Here is an 18,972-nt window from a genome sequence, read left to right on the forward strand (position 1 = left end):
CGCTTCAGGCGCTGTTACCGGGCTTGGAACGGTCGGGACCGAGCCGTGGGGTGTCCGGTTAGTCCGGGAGATACGGTTTGGTCCGCCGGTGAAGCGGCCACTCCCGTCATGGTGGCGGCCAACACACATGAGGAGGGATGGACGCACTCATCATGGCGGACGCCACACCCATCATGGCGGCCACACTCATCATGGCGGCCACACCTATCATGGCGGCTGCCACACTCATAATGGCTGCCACACCCATCATGGCGGCCACACCCATCATGGCGGCGGCCACACCATCATGGCGGCTGCCACACCAATCATGGCGGCTGCCACACCCATCATGGCTGCCACACCCATCATGGCGGCCTCCACACTCCTCACGCGCATCCGAAAATGTGGAGGGAATTATTTTAATTATTCAAATTAATTAAATTCTTTTACTGTTTAATAAAAAGGGTTCTGGCTCAGGGGCTGTTCAGGAGAGTTGGGGCGGTTTTAATAAGGAATAGGAAGAGGCAGGGTTGTGCTATAAGAGAGAAAAATTAATTTATAATAAATATAATAACGGAATAAAGCAGCAGCCCCTGAGAGCAGCACCTGGAGAGGGGAAGGGAGCGGGAAACTCTGGAATGTTCTGGAAAATGACCCCAAATTTGTGCTCTGCACTTCTGGGTGAAGGAGAATAATTAATGCACGTGTTTATAATAAGATATTAATACAAAGCATGCGAGAGCGAGTTTAAATAACCTCAATAAAACAATTTTTACCTCATAATTACACAATAAACAGCTCAAATCATAACAAAAACACGTTTTGATAAATAACATCACAAGAAACATAACAAAACCACGCACAATAAACACATAAAAACGTGATCTAATGAATAATAAATAACTAACTCTACTTAATAATACCAACAATTTAATGAAATGCCTTAATTAATATTAATTAATCCCACCCGAGTCCCTCAATGAGCCCCGCTCCGGCCTTGGCCACACCTCCCGGAAGTCGGCGTTTCCCGCCCTCTCTTTTCATTGGTCTCTGCTTAACATTTCCTTACTCCCATTGGTTTATACCCACGTCAATCATAATCTCCCCGCCCCCAGCGCCCGACAGACCAATCACAGGCGGTTTCTACGGCAGCGCTGACCAATGGCGAGCGGCGGATTTGGGCGGGACCGCCGGGGGCGCGCGGCGCTGATTGGTCGGAGCGGCGTGAGGGGCGGGGCCGGCGGCGGGGGTGACAAGATGGCGGCGGAGCCGGTGGAGCTGCACAAGCTGAAGGTGCCGCCGGGAGCGGGAACGGCCCCGGGGAAAGCGCGGGGGAAACGCGGGGACAGAGCCCGGGGACAGAGCCCGGCAGCCGCGGCTGCCCCGGCGGCGGCGTCGGGATAGCGGCTGCGGATGAGGGAGCGCGTGGGGGAACGGCGGGAAACGGAGCCGGGGGCTGTGAGGGGAGCGCGGGCGGAACCGGGGCTGGCGGGGCTCTGAGGGCTCCGGGAGAGCGGCGGGAACGGGAACGGGAACGGGGGAGGCTCTGAGGGCTCCCGGAGAGCGGCGGGAACGGGAACGGGAACGGGGGAGGCTCTGAGGGCTCCGGGAGCGGCGGGAACGGGAGCGGGAGCGGGAACGGGGGAGGCTCTGAGGGCTCCGGGAGCGGCGGGAACGGGAACCGGGGCCCGGGGGAGGCTCTGAGGGCTCCGGGAGAGCGGTGGAGAACGGGAACGGGAACGGGGGAGGCTCTGAGGGCTCCGGGAGCGGCGGGAACGGGAACCGGGGCCCGGGGCAGTCGTGGCTGTGAGGGGGAGCCGGAGCCGGAGGAGGCTCAGAGGGAAGCGCGGGAGGAACGAGAACCGTGAGGGCACCGGGAGGAGGGCGGGAACCGGGACCGGGGCTGAGAGAGAACCGGGGACCGGGGCTGAGGGAGAACGGGGACTGAGGGAGAACCGGGACTGAAGGGGAACTGGGGCTGAGGGAGAACTGGGACTGAAGGGAAGCCGGGGCTGAGGGAGAACCGGGACTGAGGGAGAACCGGGGCTGAGAGAGAACCGGGGCTGAGGGAGAACCGGGAACCGGGGCTGAGGGAGAACCGGGACTGAGGGAGAACCGGGAACCGGGGCTAAAGGGAGAACCGGGACTGAAGGGGAACCGGGGCTGAGGGAGAACCGGGAACCCGGGCTGAGGGGGAACCGGGACTGAGGGAGAACCGGGGCTGAGAGAGAACCGGGAACCGGGGCTGAGGGAGAACCGGGGCTGAGAGAGAACCGGGAACTGGGGCTGAGGGAGAACCGGGACTGAGGGAGAACCGGGAACCGGGGCTGAGGGAGAACCGGGAACCGGGGCTGAGGGAGAACCGGGACCGGGGCTGAGGGAGAACCGGGGCTGAGAGAGAACCGGGAACTGGGGCTGAGGGAGAACCGGGGCTGAGGGAGAACCGGGAACCGGGGCTGAGGGAGAACCGGGACTGAAGGGGAACCGGGGCTGAGGGAGAACCGGGACTGAGGGAGAACCGGGGCTGAGGGAGAACCGGGGCTGAGGGAGAACCGGGAACCGGGGCTGAGGGAGAACCGGGACTGAAGGGGAACCGGGGCTGAGGGAGAACCGGGAACCCGGGCTGAGGGGGAACCGGGACTGAGGGAGAACCGGGGCTGAGAGAGAACCGGGAACCGGGGCTGAGGGAGAACCGGGGCTGAGAGAGAACCGGGAACTGGGGCTGAGGGAGAACCGGAGCTGAGGGAGAACCGGGAACTGGGGCTGAGGGAGAACCGGGACTGAAGGGAAGCCGGGGCTGAGGGAGAACCGGGAACCGGGGCTGAGGGAGAACCGGGACTGAAGGGGAACCGGGGCTGAGAGAGAACCAGGACTGAGGGAGAACCGGGGCTGAGGGAGAACCGGGACTGAAGGGGAACCGGGGCTGAGAGAGAACCGGGGCTGAGAGAGAACCGGGAACCGGGGCTGAGGGGGAACCGGGGCTGAGGGAGAACCGGGAACCGGGGCTGAGAGAGAACCGGGGCTGAGGGAGAACCGGGAACCGGGGCTGAGGGAGAACCGGGACTGAGGGAGAACCGGGAACCGGGGCTGAGGGGGAACCGGGACTGAAGAGGAACCACTGGCGGCCCCCGGGCTCCTCCTGCCCCGGCCGGGACCCCTTGGAGGGGCCGGGAATGATTCCCGGGACATTCCCTGGATAATTCCCGGGATAATTCCCGAATTCCCGGGGTAATTCCCGAATTCCCAGGATAATTCCCACATTCCCAGCTGCCATTCCCTGTTTTCCAGCTGGCAGAGCTGAAGCAGGAGTGCCTGGCCCGGGGCTTGGAAGCCAAAGGCAACAAACAGGACCTGATCCATCGGCTCCAGGCATACCTGGAGGAACACGGTGGGTGCTCCAAATCCCACGGAATTCCCACCTGGAATTCCCGTTCTCCAGCAAAATCCGCCTTTTTCTGGGATTCCCCAAGGATTTTTCCCTTCTCTGACCTTCCCCTGTTTTTCTTTTCCAGCTGAGGAAGAGCCCAACGAGGAGGATGTGCTGGGAGAAGAGATTGAGGTGGGAATTTTTTGGGATAATCCCGGTTTTCCGAGGGGTTCAGGGTGGGAATGAGGCAGAATTCCAACACATTCCAACAGCCTGTGGAATTTAAATCATTTTCCTGCTTTTTTTTTGGGCTTAAATCGGTTGGATTTGGTGCTTGGGAATTCTGGATGGGGGAATCTTTGGGATCCAAATTTTTGGGTTTGAGATTTGGAATGTAGGAATGCTGGAAAAAGCGGGAATTTGTGGGATTTTGGGATGGGATTCCCGCCTGGAACAGAATTCCCAAAGGATTCCTCATCCCTGGGGTTCTCCCAGGCCAGGCTGGGGCCACGTGGGACGGGGGAATTCCAGGAAAAGAGGAAATTTTGGGATTTTTGGGAAGAAATCCCGCCTGGAAAAGGAATTTTTTGCCAAGAAAACCTCGGGAATGGATTTTTCCCGCTGGGCAGGTGAAGGAAATTGTGGATTTTCCCATGGAATATTCAGGATGGGGAATTATTCCCAACTCCTGCATCCCAGACTTCCTAGAGCTCGGAAAAATCAGGAATTTGCATCCCAGGCTCCTCCTGGGGTCACTCCACGCAGAAATCCGGGAATTTTGGGGCTGGATCGTGGATTTTTCCTTGGGAATGGCCTCGGGCTGGGGTGGATTTGATGGATTTTCCATGGATTTTCCATGGATTTTCCATGGATTTGCAGGAGGAGGAGCCGAAGGCGCCGGAGCCGCCCGTGAAGGTGGAGGAGGCGCCGGTGAAGACGCCTGATGTGTGAGAATTCCCGGGAAAACCTCGGGAATGAGGGGCTGGGAAGGGGGGATTGGGGGTCCTGGGCTCGGATCTGGGGCTGGGATTCCCTGGATTTGGGATTCCCTGGATTTGGGAACGTCCCTGGGATCTTTGGGGGGAAATTCCCACAGGAGAACTGGGAATTCCTTCAGGAAATCAGGGAATTCCTTCAGGAAGACTGGGAATTCTTTCCCACAGGAGAACTGGGAATTCCTTCAGGAAATCAGGGAATTCCTTCAGGAAAAATGGGAATTCTTTCCCACAGGAAATCAGGGAATTCTCTCAGGAAATCAGGGAATTCCTTCAGGAAAACTGGGAATTCTTTCCCACAGGAGAACTGGGAATTCTCTCAGGAAATCAGGGAATTCCCTCAGGAAAACCAGGAATTCTTTCCCACAGGAAAACAGGGAATTGTCTCAGGAAATCAGGGAATTCCCTCAAGAAAACTGGGAATTTTTTCCCACAGAAATCAAGGAATTCCCTCAGGAAAACTGGGAATTCTTTCCCACAGAAATCAGGGAATTCCCACAAGAAATCAGGGAATTCCCATGGGAAGACTGGGAATTGTCTCCCACAGGAAAACAGGGAATTCCCACAGGAAAACTGGGAATTCTTTCCCACAGGAAAACAGGGAATTCCCACAGGAAAACAGGGAATTCCCACAGGAAGACTGGGAATTCTTTTCCTCAGGAAATGAGGGAATTCCCTCAGGAAAACTGGGAATTCTTTCCCACAGAAATCAAGGAATTCTCACAGGAAAACTGGGAATTCTTTCCCACAGGAAAACAGGGAATTCCCACAGGAAAACAAACAATTCCCTCCCCCAGGGAATTCCCGAAGGAAATTTGGGATTTTGGAGCCTCCAGCCGGGCTCTTCCTGAACTTTCATTCCCATTCCCAATTCTTGGGGGCATCCCCATCCCTTCCCTGGAATTCTTTTCCCTCCAATCCCAATTCCCAAGGGAATCCAGGTGATTTTTCCCTCACCCCAAAAATTCCCCAAATTCCTCTCTGAGCTTTCCCAAGCCTCCAAATCCCAAGGAAAAATCCCCAAATCCTCGGGAATGGGAGCAGATCCCAAAAAAATCCCACCTGGAGCAGCCTCTGGAGCATCCCTGATTTTTTCCCAATTTTTTTTCCAGGATCCAGGAGAAGAAAGTGGTGAAAATCTCCTCGGAAATCTCCCAGATGGAGGTAAAATTCCCTGATCCCGATTTTCCAGGAGCTTCCAGGGGGATTTTTTGGGAATTTTTCCAGCCTTGGAATCATCCCAGACCAGGCTGGAACCTCCTGGGATGGGGAAATTCCAGGAAAACTGAGATTTTTTGGATTTTGGGGTGGAATTCCCACCTTTCCTCACCTTTTTTCTTTCCTTTTCCCACTTTTTTCCTTCTTTTTCCCACCTTGATTCTCCTTCCTTTTCCCCCCCTTTATTCCAAATTTTTTCCACATTCCTTTTCCTTCTTTTCCCGGTTTTTTTTCTCTTTTTCCCACTTATTTTCTTTCTTTTCCCCATCCCAATTTTCCCCCTGGAAAAATCCCAAATTTTCTTCCTTGGAAAATCCCAAATTTTCCCCTGGAAAAATCTCAGTTTTCCCTTGGAAAATCCCCATTTTTTCCCCTGGAAAATCCCATTTTCCCCCCATAAAATCCCAATTTCCCCCCTAAAATCCCAATTTCCCCCCTAAAATCCCAATTTCCCCCCTAAAATCCCAATTTCCCCCCTAAAATCCCAATTTCCCCCCTAAAATCCCAATTTCCCCCCTAAAATCCCAATTTCCCCCCTTAAAATCCCAAATTTTCTCTCTAAAATCCCAAATTTTCTCTCTAAAATCCCAATTTCCCCCCTAAAATCCCAATTTCCCCCCCTAAAATCCCAATTTCCCCCCTAAAATCCCAATTTCCCCCCCTAAAATCCCAAATTTTCTCTCTAAAATCCCAATTTCCCCCCTAAAATCCCAATTTCCCCCCTAAAATCCCAATTTCCCCCCTAAAATCCCAAATTCCCCCCCTAAAATCCCGATTTCCCCCCCTAAAATCCCATTTTTCCCCCCTAAAATCCCAAATTTCCCCCCTAAATCCCAAATTTCCTCCCTAAAATCCCAATTTCCCCCCTAAAATCCCAAATTTCCCCCCCTAAAATCCCAATTTCCTCCCTAAAATCCCAATTTCCCCCCCTAAAATCCCAAATTTTCTCTCTAAAATCCCAAATTTCCCCCCCTAAAATCCCAAATTTTCTCTCTAAAATCCCAATTTCCCCCCCTAAATCCCAATTTCCCCCCTAAAATCCCGATTTCTCCCCCTAAAATCCCAATTTCCCCCCTAAAATCCCAATTTCCCCCCCTTAAATCCCAAATTTCCCCCCCTAAAATCGCAAATTTTCCCCCTAAAATCCCAATTTCCCCCCTAAAATCTCAAATTTCCCCCCTAAAATCCCAATTTCCCCCCTAAAATCTCAAATTTCCCCCCTAAAATCCCAATTTCCTCCCTAAAATCCCAAATTTCCCCCCTAAAATCCCAAATTCCCCCCCTAAAATCCCAATTTCCCTCCCTAAAATCCCAAATTTTCTCTCTAAAATCCCAAATTCCCCCCCTAAAATCCCAATTTCCCCCCCTAAAATCCCAAATTTTCTCCCTAAAATCCCAAATTTCCCCCCTAAAATCCCAATTTCCCCGCTAAAATCCCAATTTCCCCCCTAAAATCCCAATTTCCCTCCTAAAATCCCAAATTTCCCCCCTAAAATCCCAATTTCCCCCCTAAAATCCCAATTTCCCCCCTAAAATCCCAATTTCCCCCCTAAAATCCCAATTTCCCCCCCTAAAATCCCAAATTTCCCCCCTAAAATCCCAATTTCCCCCCTAAAATCCCAATTTCCCTCCTAAAATCCCAATTTCCCCCCCTAAAATCCCAAATTTCCCCCCTAAAATCCCAAATTTCCCCCCTAAAATCCCAATTTCCTCCCTAAAATCCCAAATTTCCCCCCTAAAATCCCAATTTCCCCCCTAAAATCCCAATTTCCTCCCTAAAATCCCAAATTTCCCCCCTAAATCCCAAATTTCCCCCCTAAAATCCCATTTTTCCCTGGGAATTCCCGTTTTTCCAGCGGATGCAGAAGCGAGCCGAGCGTTTCAACGTTCCCGTCAGCCTCGAGAGCAAGAAGGCGGCGCGGGCGGCGCGGTGAGCTGGGAATTCCTGGGATTTTCTGGAACTTTCTGGGATTCCTGGAATTTTCTGGGAATTTTTTTTTAATTTTCTGGGATTTTTGGGATTTTTTTTGGAATTTTTTTGGATTTTTTGGGGATTTTTTGGGATTTTTTTGGGATTTTTTGGAATTTTTTTTTATTTTTTGAGGATTTTTTGGGGGGGTTTTGGGATTTTTTTTTATTATTATTTTTTTGGGGTTTTTTTGGGATCTTTTATGTTTTTTTCTGGGATTTTTTGGGGATTTTGGGGGAGTTTTGGGGTTTTATGGGAATTTTTTGAGGGGTTTTGGGGATTTTTTAGGATTTCATGGGATTTTGGGGGATTTTTTTGGGATTTGTGGGGGGGTTTTGGGATTTTTTGAGGGGTTTTCTGGGATTTATTTTTATTTTATGGGGATTTGGGAGATTTTGGTTGTTTTTGGGATTTTGTCGGGTTTTTTTTGGATTTTTTTGGGATTTTTGGGATTTTTTTGGGATTTTTGGGATTTTTTTGGGATTTTTTGGGGGATTTTTTTGGGATTTTTTTGGGTTTTTTTAGGATTTTTTTTGGTGGGATTTTTTATGGATTTTTGGGATTTTTTGGGGGGATTTTTTGGTTTTTTAGCGATTTCTTGAGGGGTTTGTGGGATTTTTTTGATTTCATGGGATTTTGGGCGGATTTGGGATTTTTTGGGATTTTTTTGGGATTTCTTGAGGGTTTTTTGGGATTTTTTGGGGATTTTTTGGGGATTTTTTGGGAGATTTTTTTCGGAGTTTTTTGGGGTTTTTTAGGATTTTTTTGTGGGATTTTTTTATGGATTTTTGGGAATTTTGGGGGGGATTTTGGGATTTCTTGAGGGGTTTGTGGGATATTTTTGAATTTTGTGGGATTTTGGGCGGATTTGGGATTTTTTGGGATTTTTTGGGGATTTCTTGAGGGTTTTTTGGGGATTTTTTGGGGATTTTTTTGGGTTTTCTTTGGAATTCTTTGAGGGTTTTTTGGGATTTTTTTTTGATTTTTTGAGTTTTCTTTGGAATTTTTTGAGGAGTTTTGGGGATTTTTTTGGTGGGATTTTCTGTGAATCCATGAATTTTTTGGGAATTCATCCCTAATTCCCAAAATTCTGGGCCTGATCCCAGAATTCCCACCCTAATTCCCATTTTTTCCATTCCCACAGGTTCGGCTTGGCCACAATTCCCACGAAAGGTGCGGAGAAGGATCCGGAAATTCCCGGAATTCTGGATTCCCTGGAATGACAAATTCCCCTTTTCCCACTTTTCCAAGAGCGGGAATTCCGGGATTTCTCAGGAAATGAACCCAAATTATCCCGGATTTCCCTGGGATTTCTCATCCCAAAAAAATCCAGGATTGGGATTTTCCTGGAATTCCACCCAAGGATCCCAAAGAGAAGCCGGGGCTGGAATTTTGGGATTTTTTTCCCAATTCCTGGGGGGAAATCCGGGAATTTTGGTCGATTCCTGATGGGAATTTTCCTCCTTTTCCCAGGGCTCTCGGCAGACTCCAAACCCACGGTGAGGAAAACTGGGAATGCTGGCAGGAATTCCGGGAATTGCACCGGGATTTGGGGAATTCTGGGGGGGAGCTGAGGTGGAATTTTGGGATCAGGAGTGGGAATTTTGGGATCAGGGCTGGAATTTTAGGGTCAAACCCGGAATTTTGGGATCAGGGGTTGGAATTTTGAGATCATGAGTTGGAATTTTGGGATTGGGATTGGGAATTTTGGGATCAGGGCTGGAATTTTGGGATCAGGAGTGGGAATTTTGGGATCAGGAGTGGGAATTTTGGGATCTCAGTTGGAATTTTGGGATCTCAGTTGGAATTTTGGGATCAGGGCTGGAATTTTGGGATCAGGAGTGGGAATTTTGGGATCTCAGTTGGAATTTTGAGATCATGAGTTGGAATTTTGGGATTGGGATTGGGAATTTTGGGATCAGGGGTTGGAATTTTGGGATCTCAGTTGGAATTTTGGAATCAGGGCTGGAATTTTGGGATCTCAGTTGGAATTTTGGGATCTTAGCAGGAATTTTGGGATCAGGAGTTGGAATTATGGGATCTCAGTTGGAATTTTGGGATCTTAGCAGGAATTTTGGGATCAGGAGTTGGAATTTTGGGATCTTAGCAGGAATTTTGGGATCAGGAGTGGGAATTTTGGGATCAGGGCTGGAATTTTGGGATCTTAGCAGGAATTTTGGGATCAGGGCTGGAATTTTGGGATCAGGAGTTGGAATTTTGGGATCTCAGTTGGAATTTTGGGATCAGGGCTGGAATTTTGGGCTGGAATTCCCCAAAATCCCGCAGAAAAACCCCCCAGCCCTGCGGAATTTTCCGGGAATTTCTTCCGGAATTTTTCCCCTTTGGAATTCGGGGCCCGGCCGAGGATCCCAAATCCCCAAATCCCGAATTTCCTTTTCCCAGATAAACCTGGAAAAGCTCAAGGAAAGGGCCCAGAGGTTCGGCCTCAACGTCTCCTCCCTCTCCAAGAAGGTGAGAACCGGGAATTCCCGGAATTCCTGGAATTCCCAGAATCCCAAATCCCAAAATTCCAACATTTTCCAGCCCCGGTGGCTCCGCCCTGCCCGGATTTTGGGAATTTTGTTTTGGGAATTTTGGGGGTTTTTGGGAATTTTTTTTTGGTGGAATTTTGGGGTTTTTGGGAATTTGGGATTTTGGGAATGGGATTTTTTGGGGAATTTTGGTTTTTAGGGAATTTTCTTTTGGAAATTGGGGGTTTGTGGAATTTTGGTTTTTAGGGAATGGGGATTTTGGGGAATTTTGGGGGATTTTGGGGAATGGGGATTTTTGGGAATTTTGTTTTGGGAGTTTTGTTTGATTTTTGGGAATTGTGGGATTTTTGGGAACAGGGAATTTCGGGAACAGGGAATTTTGGGAATTGGGGGATTTTTGGGAAGGGATTTTTTGGTAATTTTGGGAATTTCAGGAAGGGGAATTTCGGGAATTTTGGGAATTTCAGGAAGGGAAATTTCGGGAATTTTGGGATTTTTGGGAAGGGGAATTTCGGGAATGCTGGGATTTTTGGGAAGGGGAATTTTGGGATTTTTGGGAAGGGGAATTTCAGGAATTTTGGGAATTTCAGGAAGGGGAATTTTGGGATTTTCGGGAAGGGGAATTTCGGGAATTTTGGGATTTTTGGGAAGGGGAATTTTGGGAATTTTGGGATTTTTGGGAAGGGGAATTTCAGGAATTTTGGGAATTTCAGGAAGGGGAATTTTGGGATTTTCGGGAAGGGGAATTTCGGGATTTTTGGGAAGGGGAATTTTGGGAATTTCGGGATTTTTGGGAAGGGGAATTTCGGGAATTGTGGGATTTTCGGGAAGGGGAATTTTGGGAATTTCGGAATTTTTGGGAAGGGGAATTTTGGGACTTTCAGGAAGGGGAATTTTGGGATTTTTGGGAAGGGGAATTTCGTGAATCCTGGGATTTTCGGGAAGGGGAATTTTGGGAATTTTGGGATTTTTGGGAAGGGGAATTTTGGGAATTTCGGGATTTTCGGGAAGGGGTTTCCCGGCGTTCCGGGCCCGACTCCGGTGCCGTTCCCAGAGCGAGGAGGACGAGAAGCTCAAGAAGAGGAAGGAAAGGTTCGGGATCGTCACCGGGGCCGGAGCCGCCGAGGACTCCGAGGTGGGGCCGCGATTCCCGGGATTTGGGGCTGGGATTCCCGGGATTTGGGGCCGGGATTCCCGGGATTTGGGGCCGGGATTCCCGGGAATCCCCAAAAACACTTCCCAATTCCCAACCCCTGGGGCACCCAGGGATTTGGGGACGTTTTCCATGGATTTGGGGAGGTTTTCCTTGGATTTAGGGGAATTTTCCATGGATTTAAGTGAGTTTTCCATGGATTTAGAGGAATTTTCCATGGATTTGGGAAGGTTTTCCGTTGATTTAGGAGCATTTTCCATGGATTTAGATGAGTTTTCCATAGATTTAAGTGGGTTTTCCATGGATTTGGGGGAATTTTTCATGGATTTAAGTGAATTTTCCATGGATTTAGAGGAATTTTTCATGGATTTAGGTGGGTTTTCATGGATTTAGGTGGGTTTTCCATGGATTTGGGGAGGTTTTCCATGGATTTGGGGGAATTTTCCATGGATTTAGGGGCCTTTTCCCAGGAGTTTAGGGGCCATTTTTCCATGGATTTCAGGTCTGATTTTTCCATGAATTTGGGACCATTTCCCCAGGAATTTAGGAACCATTTTTCCAGGAATTCCAGGGCTGTTTTTCCATGGATTTTGAGGCCGTTTTTCCATGGATTTGGGGCCGTTTTCCCAGGAATTCCAGGGCTGTTTTTCCATGGATTTTGGGACCATTTCCCCAGGAATTTAGGAGCCATTTTTCCAGGAATTCCAGGGCTGTTTTTCCATGGATTTTGAGGCCGTTTTTCCATGGATTTGGGGCCGTTTTCCCAGGAATTCCCGGGCTGTTTTTCCATGGAATTTGGGACCATTTCCCCAGGAATTTAGGAGCCATTTTTCCAGGAATTCCAGGGCTGTTTTTCCATGGATTTTGAGGCCGTTTTTCCATGGATTTGGGGCCGTTTTCCCAGGAATTCATGACTTGGAATCCTCTCTCCTTTCTGCCTCATTTCCTCGGGAAAACCCCGCCCCAAATCCCAGGATTTTCCCCCCCTTCAGCATCGGGAATTCCCCCATTCCCAGCCCCAGAATTCCCAGGATTCTCCCGCAGGGATTGAGGGAATTTTCCCTTTTTTTTTGGCCATTCCCAAATCCAGGCAAAGAAGCGGAAAAGGGCGGAAAGGTTTGGGATCGTCTGAGCCGCTCTGGAGCTCCGCGCTCTCCTCAGGTCAGGATCCCCCTTCTCCCTCATTCCCGATTTTCCATGGAATTCCCAGCCCTCCCCTCCCCCCCCACAGGGAATTCCCAAATCCTGGGCACGATTCCCAAAATCTCGGGGTTTTTCCAGGGATTTTGGGGTGGTTTTCCAGGATTTTGGGGGCATTTTTCCAGGGATTCTGGGGATGCTTTTCCCAGGGATCTGGGGGGGTTTTTCCAGGAATTTTGGGGCCATTTTTCCAGGGATTTGGGGCCATTTCTCCAGGGATTTGGGGTGGTTTTTCAGGATTTTGGGGGCATTTTTCCAGGGATTTTGGTGCCATTTTCCCAGGGAATTTGGGGCCATTTTTCCAGGGTTTTTTGAGCTGTTTTCCCAGGGAATTTGGGGATGTTTTCCAGGGATTTTGGGACCATTTTCCCAGGGATTTTGGGACCATTTTCCCAGGGATTTTGGGACCATTTTCCCAGGGAATTTGGGGCCATTTTCCCAGGGATTTTGGGGATGCTTTTCCAGGGATTTTGGAGCTCTTTTTCCAGGGATTTTGGTGCCATTTTCCCAGGGAATTTGGGGCCATTTTTCCAGGGGTTTTTGAGCTGTTTTCCCAGGATTTTGGAGATGTTTTTCCAGGAATTTGGGGACATTTTCCCAGGGATTTTGGGACCATTTTTCCAGGAATTTTATGGCCATTTTCCCAGGGAATTTGGGGATGGTTTTCCAGGGTTTTGGGGTCATTTTTCCAGGGATTTGGAGCTGTTTTTCCAGGGATTTTGGGGACATTTTCCCAGGGATTTTGGGGACATTTTCCCAGGGATTTTGGGGCTGTTTTTCCAGGGATTTTGGGGACATCTTTCCAGGGATTTGGGGGATGCTTTACAAGGAATTCGTGGCTCTTTTTCCCAGGGATTTTGGGAATGTTTCCCCAGGGATTTGGAGCCCTTTTTCCAGGGATTTTGGGGGAGCAGCTCCGATGGGAAACGTGGGATCCCAATCCCGTGGGATTTTTGGGAACTTCCCCAGGAATCAGAGCCAGGAATTCCAGGGATTTCTTGGATTTCCAGGTGGGCGTTGCCTGAACCCTTCCCCTGTCGAAGACCTGAGCTCCCAGGATTTGGAATTCCCAGCGGGAATTTCGGGAATCTCATCCCGGAGAGTTGGGAGCAGCAGGGCCGGGGCCATTCCCGGAATTCTGGGGCCATTCCCAGGCCAAGAGATTTTATTTTTTTGGGAATTCTCCTTTTCCACGAGCGGTTCCCACCCTCGGGAACCTCAGAGACTCCGGGAAATTCCCGGGATTCTCCTTCCCATCCTGAAAATCCTCAGGATCCAGGGACATCCCGGTGCCTCCCTGGCTCCTCACTCAGTTTTTTCCCATTTTTCCCCGTTTTTTCCCATTTTTCCCCGTTTTTTCCGGGTTTTTTCCCGTTTTTTTCCCCGTTTTTCCTGTTTTTCCCGTTTTTTCCCATTTTCCCGGCGTTCCGGTCGCTGCCGGGTTTTGTATTCCCGGTTTTTTCTATTTTCCCGGTTTTTCCCTCGGAAGGGTCGGGCGCTGCCTCTCATCCCAGATTTCCCAATAAAAAACTTCCCTTTTCCAAGGAAATCCCGTTTTTTTTCCCTGAGCCTTTGGATGCGGGGCCGGAGCTGTGGGGGAAAAAAACCTTTGGAATTCCCTCCTTCCCTGGGATATTCCCAAGGTTTTCCTTGAGGATTTCCAGGAATTCTTGGTGCTAAATCCCAATTTTCTCAGAAGTTTTCCACATTTCCTTGAGCTCATCCAGGAATTCCCGAGGTTTTCCGGGAATTCCCGAGGTTTTCTGGGAATTCCCGAGGTTTTCCGGGAATTCCCGAGGTTTTCTGGGAATTCCCGAGGTTTTCCAGGAATTGCATTCCTTCATTTACATCGCCTTAATTAACGCAATGAAAATAATTAATTGTGTTGGCTACGCCCACTGCGTTCGTTGCGCTAATTGCGCTCATTACGCTAATTGCGTGCACTCGTTACGTTAATTGCGGTCGTTGCGCTCATTGCGTTCGTTGCGTTAATTGCGCTCATTACGCTAATTGCGTGCGCTTGTTACGCTAATTGCGCTCGTTACGCTAATTACGTGCGCTCGTTACGTTAATTGCCCTCGTTACGCTAGTTGCGCTCGTTACGCTAATTGCGTGCGCTCGTTACGTTAATTGCGCTGGTTACGCTAATTGCGTGCGCTCGTTGCGTTAGTTGCGCTAATTGCGCTCGTTACGTTAATTGGGCTTGTTACGCTAATTGCGTGCGCTCGTTACGTTAATTGCTCTCCTTGCGCTAATTGCGTGTGCTCGTTGCATTAATTACGCTGATTGCGCTCATTACGCTAATTGCGTGCACTCGTTACGCTAATTGTGTGCGTTCGTTATGTTAATTGCGTGCGCTCGTTGTGTTAGTTGCGCTAATTGCGCTTGTCGCGTTAATTGCGCTCCTTGCGCTAATTGCGTGCGCTCCTTGCGTTAATTGCGCGCTTTCATTATGTTAATAGCGCTCATTGTGTTCGTTAATTGCGCTCGTTCGTCGCGTTAATTGTGCTCATTACGCTAATTGCGTGCGCCAGTTGAGCTAAGTGTGTGCGGTTGTTACGTTAATTGCGTACGCTCGTTGCGTTAATTGTGCCCGTGCATTAATTGCGTGTACTCGTTACACTAATTGCGTGCGTCAGTTACGCTAACTGCGTGCGCTCCTTGCGCTAATTGCGTGCGCTTGTTACGCTAATTGCGTGCGTTCGTTACGCTAATTGCGTACGCCAGTTGCGCTAATTGCGTGCGCTCGTTACGCTAATTGCGTGCGCCAGTTGCGTTAATTGCGTACGCTAGTTGCGCTCGTTGCGTTAATTGCGTTAATTGCGCTCATTAGCGCCCGGGGCGCGCTCCGGGGCGCCGCTGTCGCCGTGGGTGGCCGCCGGATGTCCCCGGGCCTCATTTGTGTGTCCCCGTCCCCCCCCGGGCTCCGAATTAGGTCACGGGGAGCGGGGCCGGGAATGGGGCCGGGAACGGGGGAACGGAGCGGGGAACGGGACCGGGAGCGAGGGAACGGGAGCGAGGAACGGGACCGGGAACGGAGCGGGGAACGGGGTCAGGAACGGGACCGGGATTGGGGTAATGGAGCCGGGAACGGGACCGGGATTGGGGTAACGGAGCCGGGAACGGGACAGGGAACGGGAGAATGGAGCCGGGAATGGGACCGGGAACGGGGGAACGGAGCCGGGAATGGGACCGGGAACGGAGCGGGGAATGGGACCGGGAATGGGGGAACGGGACAGGGAACGGGGGACGGGAACGGGGGAACGGAGCCGGGAATGGGACCGGGAACGGAGCGGGGAATGGGACCGGGAACGGGAGCGGGAATGGGGGAACGGGACAAGGATTGGGGTAACGAGCCGGGAACGGGACAGGGAGCGAGGGAACGGGGCCGGGAACGGGACCGGGAATGGGGCCGGGAATGGGAGAACGGAGCAGGGACCGGGAACGGGACCGAGAACGGGGCCGGGGGAGCGGAACAAAAGCGAGCGAGCGCTCGTTCAATCCTCGGGGCGGAGAAACAAAAGACAAAACCCCCCCGGTGCCCCCGGCCCGGGGATGTCCCCGGGGTCACTTCGGCCGGAGTGGACAGTGGGACACGGGCAGGGATGGACAGGGGGACACGGGCAGGGATGGACAGTGGGACACGGGCAGGGATGGACATTGGGACACGGCCGGGGATGGACAGGGGGACACGGGCAGGGATGGACAGGGGGACACGGCCGGAGTGACCACAGGGCCACCAACCCGGCAGGACCCACAGACCCAGCTGGAGCCACATCCTCGTGTCCGGTCCTCGTGTCCGGTCCTCGCTTGGACACTGGAGGGTCGCTGTCCCCCCCCGTGTCCCCTCCCCGGTGACCCCCCCGTGTCCCCTCCCCGGTGACCCCCCCGTGTCCCCTCCCCGGTGATCCCCCCGTGTCCCCCGGCCCTAATTAACCGGGGACATTCCCGGGATTGCTGCAGCCCCTAATGAGGCTCCATAAACGGCTCCGGGCGCGGCTCCTGGGGCCGCTCGTAAAATCCCCCCATAAATCCCCCCCTTAAATCCCCCCCATAAATTCCCCCCTTAAATTCCCCCTTAAAATCCCCCCCTTAAAATCCCCCCTTAAAATCCCCCCCTTAAATTCCCCCTTAAAATCCCCCCATAAATTCCCTCCCCCCTTAAAATCCCCCCCTTAAAATCCCCCATAAATTCCCTCCCCCTTAAATTCCCCCTTTAAAAATCCCATTAAAAATCCCATTTAAAATTCCCTTTTAAAATCCCCTTTTGCAGCTGGGGACTTGGGCCAGGACCTGAATGTCCCCAACCCTGTCCTGGGTGTCCCCAACCCCATCCCGGCTGTCCCCAAACCTGTCCCGGGTGTCCCCAACCCCATCCCGGGTGTCCCCAACCCTGTCCCGGGTGTCCCCAGCCCCGTCCCGGGTGTCCCCAACCCCATCCCGGGTGTCCCCAAACCTGTCCCGGGTGTCCCCATTCCTGTTCCAAGTGTCACCATTCCTGTTCCAAGTGTCCCCAATCCCGTCCCGGGTGTCCCCAGCCCCGTCCCGAGTGTCCCCAAACCTGTCCCTGGTGTCCCCAGCCCTGTCCCGGGTGTCCCCAGCCCCATCCTGAGTGTCCCCAATCCCATCCCAGCTGTCCCCAAAACTGTCCCAGGTGTCCCTAAACCTGTCCCGGGTGTCCTCAACCCTGTCCCGGCTGTCCCCAGCCCCATCCCGTGTGTCCCCAGCCCCGTCCCGGGTGTCCCCAAACCTGTCCCTGGTGTCCCCAGCCCTGTCCCCGACACCTGGGGAGCTGCACCACGAGGCCACGTATGGCAGTGGCCCTGTCCCCATGTCCCTGTCCCCATGTCCCTGTCCCTGTGTCCCTGTCCCTGTGTCCCTGTCCCCATGTCCCTGTCCCCGTGTCCCAGGGCTGTCCCTGTGTCCCTGTCCCCCTGTCCCTGTCCCCGTGTCCCTGTCCCCATGTCCCAGGGCTGTCCCCGTGTCCCTGTCCCCGTGTCCCTGTCCCCGTGTCCCTGTCCCCCTGTCCCTGTCCCCATGTCCCCAGCCCATGTCCCTGTCCCCCTGTCCCTGTCCCCGTGTCCCTGTCCCCCTGTCCCCATCCCCCCCCTTCCCCCGGGCTGTCCCCGTGTCCCTGTCCCCCTGTCCCTGTCCCCCTGTCCCTGTCCCCGTGTCCCTGTCCCCCTGTCCCCAGCCCATGTCCCTGTCCCCGTGTCCCTGTCCCCCTGTCCCTGTCCCCCTGTCCCCATGTCCCTGTCTCCAGCCCATGTCCCTGTCCCCCTGTCCCCATCCCCCCCCTTCCCCCGGGGCTGTCCCAGCACCCCCCAACCCCTCCCCCCCCTTCCCCCACCCCAAATCCTCCCCCGGGAGGTGACAAAGGTGACAGAGGTGACATCGCCACCCCCGGGGGTGGAGCTGAAACCTCGCAACTCTCGCATTATTTTTTTTTTTGTTTTAACATCGTTAAATTATATTTTTTTGTTTTTTAATTTTTTTTATTATTTCTTTTTTTTTTTTTTTTTTAATTTTTTGCTGTTCAAGTGCTGAGTTCGGCCCCTCCCCCCCCTCCCCCGGGACCCCCCCCGGGACCCCCCCGGGTCCCCCCGGAGCGACAGAACGAGGGACAAAAACAACGGAAAAGGAACCTATGACGTCACGCACAGACCGAGAGCGGGAAATAATTAGAATAATAATTAGAATAATTAGAATTAATAATATACTCGGGGGGGGAGGGGGCCGCCATTCCCCCCCCCACCCACCACCCCCCCCCTGCCCGCGGGACCAGTCAGGGACTGGGACTGGGACCAGTCAGGGACTGGGACTGGGACTGGGACTGGGACCAGTCAGGGACTGGGACTGGAACTGGGACCAGTCAGTCCTCGGCACTGGGACTGGTGCTGCATACTGGGGGAACTGGGGCAGTGACCGGAGGTAACTGGTCCCAGTGCCCAGATCTGACTGGTCCCAGTGTCCAGTCCTGAACTGGTCCCAGTGCTCAGATCGGACTGGTCCCAATACTCAGATCTGACTGGTCCCAGTGTCCAGTCCTGAACTGGTCCCAGTGCCCGGAGATAACTGGTCCCAGTTCCCGGATCGGACTGGTCCCAGTGCTCAGAGCTGGTGGACTCCAGTGTCCAGTCCTAAACTGGTCCCAGTGACCCGAGGTAACTGGTCCCAGTTCCTGGATCTGACTGGTCCCAGTGTCCAGTCCTGAACTGGTCCCAGTGCCCGGATCGGACTGGTCCCAGTTCCCGGATCGGACTGGTCCCAGTGCTCAGAGCTGGTGGACTCCAGTGTCCAGTCCTAAACTGGTCCCAGTGACCCGAGGTAACTGGTCCCAGTTCCTGGATCTGACTGGTCCCAGTGTCCAGTCCTGAACTGGTCCCAGTTCCCGGCTCTGACTGGTCCCAGTTCCCGGCTCTGACTGGTCCCAGTGCCGAGCCCTCCCCGCCGTGTCCCCTCCATCCTGTGCCAGCCCCGGGGGCTCGGGGGGGTTTTTGGGGTGAGGGGCCGCGGCTTTTGGGGCTCCGCGACCCCCCCAGTCCCGTCCCAGTCCCTTCCCAGTCCCTTCCCAGTCCCTTCCGGGCCTGTCCGGGTGG

At 52.6% G+C, this 18,972-nt stretch overlaps 1 protein-coding gene across 1 annotated transcript; it reads left to right on the plus strand.

Annotated features, from left to right (window-relative positions):
• The first annotated feature begins 1,209 nt into the window (after window positions 1–1,209).
• SARNP (SAP domain containing ribonucleoprotein) lies at window positions 1,210–13,939 on the plus strand. The gene is made up of 12 exons (XM_058828427.1): window positions 1,210–1,272; window positions 3,268–3,367; window positions 3,492–3,538; window positions 4,226–4,293; window positions 5,454–5,505; window positions 7,416–7,489; window positions 8,673–8,701; window positions 9,002–9,027; window positions 9,932–10,000; window positions 11,075–11,155; window positions 12,264–12,334; window positions 13,384–13,939. The coding sequence occupies exons 1-11, from the start codon at window positions 1,237–1,239 to the stop codon at window positions 12,303–12,305; spliced, it is 624 nt and encodes a 207-aa protein (XP_058684410.1). The 5' UTR covers window positions 1,210–1,236; the 3' UTR covers window positions 12,306–12,334; window positions 13,384–13,939.
• The last annotated feature ends 5,033 nt before the right edge of the window (window positions 13,940–18,972 follow it).

The sequence above is a fragment of the Poecile atricapillus genome, assembly GCF_030490865.1.
Source record: "Poecile atricapillus isolate bPoeAtr1 chromosome 35 unlocalized genomic scaffold, bPoeAtr1.hap1 SUPER_35_unloc_1, whole genome shotgun sequence".
Taxonomy (NCBI): Eukaryota; Metazoa; Chordata; class Aves; order Passeriformes; family Paridae; genus Poecile; species Poecile atricapillus.